The sequence below is a fragment of the Tursiops truncatus genome, chromosome 7 (assembly GCF_011762595.2).
Source record: "Tursiops truncatus isolate mTurTru1 chromosome 7, mTurTru1.mat.Y, whole genome shotgun sequence".
Lineage (NCBI taxonomy): Eukaryota > Metazoa > Chordata > Mammalia > Artiodactyla > Delphinidae > Tursiops > Tursiops truncatus.
In genome coordinates, this window is record NC_047040.1 from 62,316,709 (window position 1) to 62,329,206 (window position 12,498).

At 39.9% G+C, this 12,498-nt stretch overlaps 1 protein-coding gene across 9 annotated transcripts in view; it reads right to left on the reverse strand.

The window, feature by feature from the left end:
• The window catches only part of KLHL23 (kelch like family member 23), a 41,669-nt gene that overhangs the window by 18,240 nt on the left and 10,931 nt on the right, over nt 1–12,498 (reverse strand). For 4 of the 9 annotated variants that reach the window (XM_019923060.2, XM_019923059.2, XM_019923058.2 and 1 more), the window contains one exon: nt 5,686–5,749. In XM_019923060.2, coding sequence (XP_019778619.1) covers nt 5,686–5,719 — 34 coding nt within the window. In that variant the 5' untranslated portion in view covers nt 5,720–5,749. Of the gene's footprint in view, nt 1–129; nt 5,750–10,236; nt 10,292–12,498 lie in introns of those variants that run through there. The other 5 variants (XM_073807598.1, XM_073807597.1, XM_073807596.1 and 2 more) reach the window with 2 other exon arrangements.

Sequence of the window (12,498 nt, forward strand, 5' to 3'; positions counted from 1 at the left end):
ACGGCCCCGTGCTCGGCCCGGCCCGCCGCCCGCGCGGCCATTGTCTCCGCGCCTCTGCCGCGGGCTGGCCTCGCTCCCCCGCGCCCGGCCCCGCTAGCTCCCCGCCGGCTGGCCTTGCCCCGCACTCACCTCCCGCGGCGGCTCCGGGTCGCGCTGCGGGCCCGCGGGCTAGCGGCGAGCGGGGGCGGGGGCGCCTCCGGACCCTCTGACCATCTTTGGAAGAGGCGCGGCGGAGGCTGCCTGCTAGTGCAGCTCCAGCCCACAAGCGGCTCCTATTTTGGTGCCCCGGCTGCTCCCCGCCTCCAACCGAACGGCCCCCCACGCGCCTGGGGCGCGGGGCAGCTCGCGGGAACTCCCGGCTGGCGGGGCCGCGCTGCGGGCAGGGGCGGGGTGGGCGCGCGGGTGCGTGGCTGCGGCCCCTCCCCGGCGGGCTCCCAGGCAGCAGGTGGGACGGCTTCCCGGAGGAGACCGCCCGCGCTGCTAGCTTCTGCACTTCTCCCGGGACCTGTCCCCCATCCCCACCCCACACACAGACACTGCCGAGCGTTTTCTCTCTAGACAAACGCTCTAAGTCCTGAATTAGGACCATATATGGGGGCTGGGGGGCCCCCTTTTCCCTCTTTCAGTAGCTCTCCCCAGCCCAGGCCCTAATGGTGGAGTGGAATTGGGGGTCCGGGTTGGAGAGAATGCAGCAAACTTAAAGGTCTGGGGTTCAGGCTGCCTTCAAAATGCTAGAAGTAGTTGCCGCTTTCCCACGAACTCCATCCTGCCCCCAGCAGAGCACTCTGGAGGAGTGCTGGGGAAGCCCCTGGGCCTGATGTGTATACACTGTGGGTTAACTTGGAGCTTTCAGAAAAACTGAGAGCAGCCAGGGCCAGGGATTCAGGTTACAGTATTTAGAACAGAGTAGCTGGAAGGAGCAGCCTCCAGCCTTTCTTCCTGGTGGCAGCCAGTCCAATCAAGACGTACATATGCTACACCACAAAGTTCATGTTCTTGTTCCTACAAAAGGCAATATCAAATATTTTCATTTACCATTCATTCATATGCAAGATTTTACTGAGTGCCTAGGCACTGGTAATAGCGTGGTGAAAGATGGTCCATAGCTCGCGCGGAGTTTATAGTCTAGCCAGCTTAAGGGAGGAAGGAGACCAGGATGAAAGGAACACCAGAGGCCCAGTGTGTTTCTCAGAATATGGTCTGAGAGACAATATACAAACAGACAATGGCCAGACTGTATATGACAAAAGAACTCTGAACCACATAAGAAGGCCAGGAAGCCAAACCACAACTTCTGCAGCAATTGCACCAGAACAGTAAGGAGGTGGTCAATGACTGCCAACTTCCCTATTTTTACCCCTACTTTCAACTTGGGACCAGTCAGAGAAAGCCAAATATGCTCCCCATACCAATCACATAAAATACTCTGATTCTAGTAGCTGGACTCCAGCTTTCCCAGACCAACAACCTCCAACGTATACCTGAGACCTTCCCCTTTTTTCCACTTTTATAAAGCTTTCCTGCTCCCCTATCTGCCTTTGAGCTTCTATCAAAGGCAAATGATGGTCCTGACTCTCTTGCTATAGCAAGATCTGAATAAATGGCCTCCGTTCTCATTTGGGTGATTTTATTTTAATGCCACATGTCAGACCACCTCAACTGAATTATGTGGGATACTAGAATCTGCATTCTAGTCAAGGGCATCAGGTGATCCTTTCGCACAATTAGAAGAACATACTGTTGGGGACTTCCTTGGTGGTCCAGTGGGTAAGATGCCGCGCTCCCAATGCAGGGGGGTGGGGTTCGATGCCTGGTTGGGAAACTAGATCCTGCATGCATGCCACAACAAAGATCCTGAAGTGCCACAACTAAGACCCGGTGCAGGCTAAATAAATACATATATTTTTTTTTTAAAAAAAAAGAAGAAGAAGAACGTATGTTGGACCCAAAATGGAAGAAAAATGAAAGGTTTACTATCTCAACATCTGGTAAACAGTTTAGTAGAGAAGAAAAGTATATGAGATTTTGTTTCAGGGTTAAGATTCTTCTCTGCCACTTATCTAATCATGTAGCTTAACTAAACTTCTCTGATCCTGAGTTTTCTGACTTCTTGTAAAACAGAAAATATCAGTACTTTCTCAACTAACATAAGGATATTGGAAAGATAAAATTATGACGGTGAAAGCACTTAGGATGTGGTATATAAATGTTAACTATTATAATGAAAGGATATTTACACTTAATTCTCCATTACAACCTCAATTTGGAAATTAATATCTTATTAACATTTCTTCAAAAATCATGAACTTTGTAGTTAACTGTAATTACAGACACTTTGTCCTTCATGGATAGTGATGTTATTGTTGGTGTTGTCATTCAAGGACACAATTGCGATTGATTGAAGATGGGGCATTCTTTCCATGGTTGTCATTGAAGTGTGGCAATGGCTGTTTGTGGCTATGGTGCCAAGTTTGATGTATAGTAAATATAGGCTCTACCTAACTCAGAGGAGGGGCTTCTAGAATCATAACAGCATGTAATAAATGATTCTCGAATAACGGAATTCACTATATTGTCATTTGTTCTGTTATTTCAGATTGCTGCAGAACCCAATTCATACTTTTGCTTCCATTGCCTGATGTTCCCTGGTTGTGAATTATTGCTTAAAAGTGTATATGGGCTATACGTCAATTATATCTCAAAAAAAAAGACCCCAAAAAGTGCATATCAGTATGTATTAGACTGCTTCAACCTGCCAAGAGAAGAGAAGGTCCTGAAGGGTATGGGCAGGAGCAGTTCCTCTTTACCACATGCTTTATCAAAAAGACCACTGCAAATGCTAATAGATTTGATGCACTCAGAAACATGTAATTAGCATTCATAAGTTAAATAAATTAATGACACTGTTCAAGAAAACAAGTGTGCCATCTGCGAATCCAAGTCTTAGGGAAATAAAGAGCCACCGTGGAGATGAGACATAAAGACTCTTGGCAGATACTGAGCTTGGCATGGAGTTGGAGTCCTTTTGACATCATACTGGGCTTTTCAAAAGACTTGGTTTCTAAAAATAACTATTTTATTTGTTGTTTTTACCTTATTAATACATCTTTCCACTAAGTATTGCTATGTCATTAAATGTTCGGTACGCTAATTGTGATAATCATGATCAATATATGTACATGTGCCAGTATATACAGAAAATTTTGTGTACTTCATTTAACCTACTGGATAGAACAAGTTGGTGTTAAGTAAAAAAAAAAATAGGTATAATTTATAAGGCCACCACATACAGCTGAGTTAAGTTGTGCACTGCATAATTCCAGCTCATTCCATTCAAGTAGAGTGCCATGTGAACACTGTCTCAGGAGTTGTACAGTATACAACCAGCACAGGTAGGTATATGTGGCTGCCTTGGAGTTGCTATGTCTTGGCAAAGCCTTTTTGGTATGCTTCTGGGAAAATAAAGAAAACATTCTGATGACTGGGTAACAAGTGCTTTCACAAGTCAGAATGTTTCCAATTCCTTGTTTTCAACAAAAGTTAAAGAGCATTTTTGACAAATAACTGGGAAAGAATCCACAAAATGAGTGGCAATGCTATAATAAAATTCCTCTCATTCCCATCTAGTTGTCTATGTGAACACATTTTCTCAGGGATTATATCTATAGAAATGAAAAACAGGAATATTACTGATCCTAAACTCTGTCTCATGCCAGCAGAAAACAATACTCAGCCAAAGATATATGGTCTCAATGAAAGGAAAATAGCCCAATTCATCAGACTGAAATAATTTTTGATAAATTTTTACTTTTGATTTAAACATATTTATGTTGTTTGGTCAATTATAGTAATAACTGTAATGTTAATCAGCTCAGAATTTTTTTACTACTTAAGAATCAAGGACATAAAACAGTTAAAATTCTAATTTGTGTACATTTTTGCTGCAGAGAAGCTTAAGAGGTGACTAATAAAAGATTTTCAAGTATAAAAATACATGGACAATCTTTTCTTTGAATGTTTCCAATATGCATGAATTTCAGTTACCACCATTTTGTTAAATAACACCAATCCTTCAAACAGAGTTCAGATTTCAATTACTATGGTAAATTAACTGTGAATAATTGCATAAAATAGAAATTTCGCCCTCTAGCTCTTCAGTCCACAAATCACTACATAAATAACAGATGAGCATCAAGGTCAGTGACCCATCATGTGTCTTCTTTCAAAGTCCTTGGTGATTGGTCACTGTGCATCTGTTATTCAGTTCACATTCAGACAACAAAGCTTGTGGTTGTCTTACCTCCTGTCTTCCAGTGATAAATCTACATAGTATTTTACAAAAATAGATGACAGAGAGAGGGCATTGGCCAACAAAAATGAAAATGTAGCAAAGAATTAAAAGTGATAATGCCACAAGTGGAATTTGAGTTGAACAGAATGAAGTTCTAGAAGAAGTAGATGAGCATGGGAATGTTGACAGTGCCACCAGTGAAGAGACTCTAGATCTGCAGCCAGCTGACTTTGGTGCAGGTGAACTTTGTGACTTAAAGAGGACAGTGGTTGTTGACAAAGCGGATAATGGTGTCCTAGAAGAAGTAATACTGGCAAAAAAATTGCATTTTAAAAGAACTCTTGGAGGACTTTCCTGGTGGCGCAGCGGTTAAGAATCTGCCTGCCAATGCAGGGGACACAGGTTCGAGCCCTGGTCCAGGAAGATCTCACATGCCGTGGAGCAACTAAGCCCATGCACCACAACTACTGAGCCTGCACTCCAGAGCCCGCGATCCACAACTACTGAAGCCCGCGCGCCTAAAGCCTGTGCTCCGCAATGAGAGGAGCCACCACAATGAAGCCCTCGCACTGCAATGAAGAGTAGCCTCCGTTCACCGCAACTAGAGAAAGCCCACACGCAGCAGCGAAGACCCAACGCAGACGAAAATAAATAAATAAATTTATTTTTAAAAAAATGCAAAGGATAAAATGTTGGAAGCTGATCCAAACTTAGAAGTATGACAATTCACTAAGTCATAGAAAGATGATCACTCTGTATTGTAAGTTACAGGACAAAAAGAAGACGGTGAAAACTGTTTACTCTTAAGTTTTTTACAGAAAAATAAAATACTTTCATTTCCAATGTTTCTAATTGCAGTGTACTAAGTAAATATTGGTCTTACTGTTTTTCATTTTCCTATACATTTATAACTGGCAGTAAGACAGTTTTTAATGTGGCCTGTGAGCCACAACTACTGAGCCCACACGCCTAGAGCCCGTGCTCCACTGCAATGAAAAGCCTGCGCACTGCCACGAAGAGTAGCCCCCGCTCACTGCAACTGGAGAAAACCTGCGTGCAGCAACGAAGACGCAACGCAGCCAAAAATAAATAAATAAATTTTTTTTTTTAAAAAGTAAGACTTTCAGAATTTTCTTTAAAAACTTGCTCAGGGCTCATAGTTCTCTAAGACATTATATAAATGACTTAATCTGCAGACACTGCCCTCCTGTACCACATGATCTAAAAGTTTTGTGCTTTTTTTCATTTTCAAATTCAAAGCATCCGGTTTATCTATCCCTTCCTTTTCGTTCTCTCTGACAGCACGCTTATTGGGTCTTTATCACTTCTCACTTGGCTTACTGCAAGATTTCTCTGTGTCAGTCTCTCCCCGTTCCTCCCGAGCTGTACAATACCTTTCATCCTCCCCAAACAGCATTTTCTTGACATCACTTCCCTTTACTTGCTCCTAAGAGGTACCTGGAAGAAATTCAAATTCCATTGATTAGCTTTCAAACCCGTCCATAAATTGGCCAAATCCTACTTACAAAGCTTGATTCCACTACTCCCCAGTTTAAACCCTTAACTTCATCAGGCCAGCCACATCATCACTATCTCGAGAATACGCTGTGCTCACCCCCATCGTGGCTCACATTATTCCCTTCAACTGGGAAGCTCTATCAAGTCCTTTCCATTTTTCCAAGTCCTGTCCATCCCTTAAGGTATAGATCACAATCTACCTCTTTCATAAAGGTTCTCTTATATGACAATTAATCAATTGACTGAGTACACAGTACAATACTATATGGTCATCTAGTCCTTCCTTGACTTAAGTACTTTTTGTTTATGCTGATTACTAATATGCTTTATGAATCTTACTTGGGAATTATGAATTACATATGTATATGTCCCACCTCTTTAAAAGCATTTGTAAATGCTTTGAAGGACATCATTGTTTGTAAGACATAGCCCTACACTTATACTTCCACAAGTTTTTGTTTCGTTTGTCTTCTTGCACATAGTAGACCCTCAAAATATTTGTTCACTCTAGTATTTTTATCCCCCCAAATTGTGCAATAGGATATTTTTTCTGGATTTAAACCTGAAAAGGGCTAAATTGTTAATAAATCCCTGAAAGAACATACTCTCATATTTAACTGAGGATAACAAAATATTGCATGGACCAAGCTGTGAGAACAGTTGAGATTCTGATATGTAACAAAATCCTGAATATGACTGTAAAGTGGTAGAAAAAAATGTGAAGGAGCAAGTTTTCCAGTTTGCACTGATTATAAAATCCTATGCGGCAAATGGTAGTTTAATTGCAAATATTTTTTTACTAGTTGTTTAGACATACAACTGAAAATTTATTTTTGAATATAAAAGACTAATTTTTTACTAAGTAACATCTTCCATAAACAATGGGAGTTTCTAAGAATTTCTGTTAGGAGACATTTACGTTAATATTTTGTTTCCATGTGAACTATCGTCACACAGACATCAGTTTGTATGACGTAAGTAAGATAGATTTAGTTTTTGGCCCAGAATATATTATTCCATAAGCCCTTATAGAGCACATCAAAAAATCTCTCTACAACAGAACTATCACATTGTCCACCTGAAAAAAGAAACCCATCAGGGAGCACAAAATGATAGGGTATAAGGTAAAAGAGTTAAGGCAATTAATTATTATTTATATATTCCCTACAACTGGTCTCATCTAAAGATGTACTGTGAGGTTATTAGGTCAGTAAAGGACTCTCCCTCTAATATTCTGGAAAAAAAAAAAGCATATCTCATAATAGGGGCAGAAAGTGGCTATAAATTCCAGTCCCATTATCACACTATTAACAGAACTACTGTGGGAATGTAAATTGATACAACCACTATGGAGAACAGTATGGAGTTTCCTTAAAAAACTAAAAACAGAACTACCATATGACTCAGCAATCCCACTACTGGGCATATACCCTGAGAAAACCATAATTCAAAAAGAGACATGTACCACAATGTTCATTGCAGCACTATTTACAATAGCCAGGACATGGAAGCAACCTAAGTGTCCATCAACAGATGAATGGATAAAGAAGATGTGGCACATATATACAATGGAATATTACTCAGCCATAAAAAGTAACGAAATTGAGTTATTTGTAGTGAGGTGGATGGACCTAGAGTCTGTCATACAGAGTGAGGTCAGTCAGAAAGAGTAAAACAAATACCGTATGCTAACACATATATATGGGATCTAAAAAAAAAAAAGGTACTGATGAACCTAGTGGCAAGGCAGGAATAAAGACGTAGAAATAGAGAATGGACTTGAGGACACGGGCCGGGGGGGGTGGTAAGCTGGGGCGAAGTGAGAGTAGCATCAACATATATACACTACCAAATGTAAAATAGATAGCTAGTGGGAAGCAGCAGCATAGCACAGGGAGATCAGCTCGGTGCTTTGCGATGACCTAGAGGGCTGGGATAGGGAGGGTGGGAGGGAGACGAAGAGGGAGGGGATATGGGGATATATGTATATGTATAGCTGGTTCACTTTGTTGTACAACAGAAACTAACACAGAATTGTGAAGCAATTATACTCCAATAAAGATCTATTAAAAAAGAAAAAAACAGAACTACTCTTCTCAGTCTGGTGCCTGCCTTCAGTTGCCCTATTGATATATCAGCTGTCCCTTGGAAGCTGCTTATGAGACCATAAATGAAAATCTTCTCTAACTCTCCTTCAGGGCTAGTATTAACCAGGAGCTAAAAAATTCAAATGCTATAAAACTAAATGAATATGTAGGCATATCAGATATAACATTTTTTTAAAAAGTAGAATAAAGATGTAATTATAACTTGTTCTGTAAAAGACTACAGTTGCACTACGAAAGCAGGTTTAAACTAATAGATTTGTGCCACAGTACATATAATACCTGGGTAGGGAAAGAAGTCTAATATGTATCTAACACAGGAAGGAAGTGATTGAGTTAGGCATCAACAATATTTATTAAACACTCAGGTGGTGATTGCTATGATGTGACAAGGCTGTGGACTTGGTGATAAGGAAATTATTACCTGGGGGGAAATATTTTGGATCTGTGGCTTTAAGAGTAGTGGTATTCTGTACGTACAATATCTCTTCACTTGATCCACAAATAAAACATATGGACTTTTAGGCATTAAGTAGTTCTCAAACAGGGATTATTGGCAAAGTCTAGAGATGTTTTTGGTTGTCACAACTTGCCAGGAGGACTGCTAATGGCATCTAGTGAGTAGAGGTCAGGAATGCTGCTATCCTACAAAGCGCAGGAAACACATATTCCTCCCCCAGCCCCCAGCAAGAAATTATCCAGCCTAAAAGTCTATAGTGCCAAAGTCAAGAAAGCCTATACCAGGTCCCGCTCTAGCAGTTAATTTCTGTGTCCAGTAATTCCTCTTTGGTGATCAAGTGCATAGGAGCTGGGTTAGGCTATCCTGTGGCAAGTAAGTCTGCACATCATCACATTTTGGCTGCTCATTTAGAGGGCCAGGTTGGACTCAGTTTTAGGGTTGAATTGACTTTCAGATTATTTCTATGGCACCCAGACTTGACCTATAAGCCAGGCAAGATTGCTTTCTGGCTTTTATTGTCCTTATAGGAAATGGTGCTAGATTCAGCAGGTTAGGCAATCAAGAGGCATCTAAATATTTGAAGTATTTCATCTTTGAGTGTATTAGAAAAACGAATCTCAACTCCCACCCCAGACCGATTGGAAACAATTTGCATTTTAACATGATCCACAGAGAAGCACTGTTCTAATATACATTGAGGAAAAAAGGAAGAGAGAAGAAAGACAATGCTTATATGAGCAAAATGAGATAGATAACCAGTGTCTTGATCCTTGAATATAGTACTGTGTCCAGTTCAGGGACAATCTTACAGAGGACCGTCAGTAGGTCAGAGGAGAGTTATGAAAATAAAAACTGCTTTCTGAGGATCAGATAAGGAAATCATAGTTATTTTGCTCAAAGACAAGAAAACTAAGCAACATGAAGAGTTCAAACTTGTGATCTATTAATATGCTAAAAATTAAAAGGCTGACCCCCACATGGTTTTGTGGTAAAATGAAAACCTCCTTCTAAAGGCCTTAAAAATAGGATGACTTAACTTTACTTAGAGGATAGATTTTAAAAGCTCTTTGTAGCGAAACCTAGAAAGCACTTAAATTCATAATGATTTTAGGATTACAGAATTTTAGAACTGGAAGGTAGTTAGGGATAAAACTCACTCAGTCTAGTCATTTTACAGAAAATAAAATGAATTCCAGAGAAGAAAAATAATTCACCAAAGTCACAGAGCAACTTAGCAGTTAGAGCTGGGACTAGAATTCAGGTCTCTTGACTCAACATCACCTAGTTTTGAAGAATTCTTTTATTACTTAGTTCTGTGACCTCACCAAGCTTGTTTTCTTATATAAAAAAATTGGAGAAATATTCCTATTTTGAAAGATTTTAAGATAAAATGAGTTTATACTTAAATTATGTATGTAGTAATGCTTATCCCTTCCTAATATACTAACCATGTCACACTTCAGTACTGTCCTCTTATTTTACTATAGGAGTTCCTTAAAGGACAGGGATCTTTCCTCTCTCCCTCCCTCCCTTCCTTCCCTCCTTCCTCTTTACAATTCTATCAATTTTTTACCTCTTCATTCCATTTAAATTGCAAAAAAATGTGAATTTAGATTTAAGATTTTAATCTTAAACAATATTTATTAATACAGGTAAATACTTATAGTTTTAAGTGGCAAAAGCAATATAACAATTATAAGAATAATCCATCTACGTCAAAGAGCACATATATATACATATACACCTATATGCATATATACACAGACACACACACACACACATATATACAAACACCTTTGGAGAAAATTCTGAAAGGATTTGGTGTATGGTGACATTATGAGCAATCAGTTTGCAAATGTTACCCAAGCAGTGAAGAAGCACTGGGGCCTTTGGACTGTAAGCAGTTCTTGGTAAAGCTTTTATCTGGAAGTTGCTGGAGAAGGTCTGGGCACAGATCTGGCTTCATGTGTGACCTGTGCAACCAGAAGGCCCCACTCTTGGTTTAATGCTTTGCTGTCTTGAAATTTTTAATAATCTTTGAACAAGAGGTGCCTCATTTTCACTGTGTTCTGGGTCTCTCAAATTATGCGGTCAGTCCTGTCTGAGCAGCTCAGCTCTGGCCCATTCACTGGTAGATGGTTGCAGGGTGCGCTCTATCTCTCAGGAGGTCTTGATTTCTTTAAATTTGTTTTTCTTTTTAAAAAAGTACAGTCATATTATAAAAAATTAGAAAATGGATTAGCAGAAAAAATTAAGTCATCCTCGAAACTCTCAAAGGCAGAGACATTTTCATAAGCATCTCTTCATACATCACGATGTTCAGTGTCTAGTCAGAAGAATAAAAAGCGATTCATTACTTTAGAGTATGAATTGCCAAACATAATTACAAAATAGGTATGTGTATGAAAATTAGGCAATTCCTTGAGATTAGCTTTTGTGTTAGTTTTTTATTGCTATGTAACAAATTACTACAAATTTAGCAGTTTAAAACAACACAAAAACATTGTCACAAATATCTGTAGGTCAGAAATCTGGGCATGGTGTGAGTGGGTTTTCTGCTCAGGGTCTCACCAGGCTGAAATCAAGGTGCCAGCCTGGGCTGTGTTTCTCATCTGGGGCTCACAGTCCTCTTCCAAACTCAAATGTTTGGTGGTAGAATTCGTTTCCTTGCAGTTAATTGTAGGATTGTGGTCCCTGTTTCTTTGCTGGCTGTCAGCCAGGGGCTGCTCTCAGCTCCAGAGGCTGTCAGCATTCCTTACTATATGCCTTCTTCCATCTTTAAACCAACCATGGCACGTTGAATCTTTCTTGGGCTTTGAATCACTGACTTCCTTTTCCGCTACCAGCCAGGAAAACTCTCTGCTTTTAAAGGGCTCGTGTGTTTAGGTCAGGTCCACCGGACAATCTATTTTAAAGTCAATTGTGCCATAAAACATAACCTAATCATGGTAGTAAAATACATCAGATTCACAGTACTGGGTATTATGCTCGGCATGTACACAAGGGTGTGGGAAATCTCAAGGGACCGTTTTAGAATTCTGCCTACCACGGCTATCCTAGAATCTCGTGTGAAGAACACGAGGTTCCTCTACCTCTCTATTCAATAGTCTTCTTCAATTCCCATTTTTAACTCTAGCATCTCTATTTTATAAGTTCACAGTTCAGCACAGTAAAACTGGTCACAAAGAATTTGCTTAGCTATGAGGGGAACACAAAGATTCTTTTGTTTTCAAAGGAAAAATTTTAGAGAACAAGAGTCTTACATTTTATTGTAAAAAGCCTAGTGTGTATCAAAATATTTGTTTCATTAACTCTAACATAATCTAATGAGACAATAAGGCACATATTAAATTTAGATATGCTTACATTTTAAAATAAAAATTAAGACCAGATTATCTAGAAAGAATAAAACATAAGATTTAGAAAAGATTAACACAATTTAATGCCAACATGTTTGTATTTTCCATATATGAAGTACTCAGGAAAAAGATAAGTAGAACACAAGACCCTATAGATAAATGAGCAAAGGACATGTCCAGACATTTAAAAAGAGGAAACAGAACAGACTAAAAGTTGGACTTCAGTGAACTAACATTGAGTGCATCGTATGTGTGTGAGGTGTTGGCATATATGGCAAGTACAGGGCTGCTATTCAGACACAGGAACTGTTATGTCTGTGGCCAGAATCCATTCTTGTTTGGTGCTTCTGTTCTGATTGGTTGGTGCCTGTATTGCAGTGGTTGCATGTCGCAACTAAAGATCCCCCATGCCGCAGCAAAGATCCCAAGTTCCACAACTAAGACCTGGTGCAGCCAAATAAATAAATAAATAAAATTGAAAAAAAAAGAAACTTGAGGTGTTGAGAGGCTAGTAATTTACCCAATCCAGGGCTAGAATTCAAATTCAGGTCTTTTAATCTAGAGCAGAGCTTTTAATCACCATGTTACATTAGGAATGAAAAATGAGATACTACAATTTCTGTTCCTGGAGGAACTGGGATTGGACTAACCATTCCACTGTAAACAATAAGAAAACTGGGCAAAGTATATGAAATAGCAGTTTTCAGGCACTGGACAACAGGCAGTGCAGGAATGTGATCCCTGAGAGAAGGGAAACAGATGAAG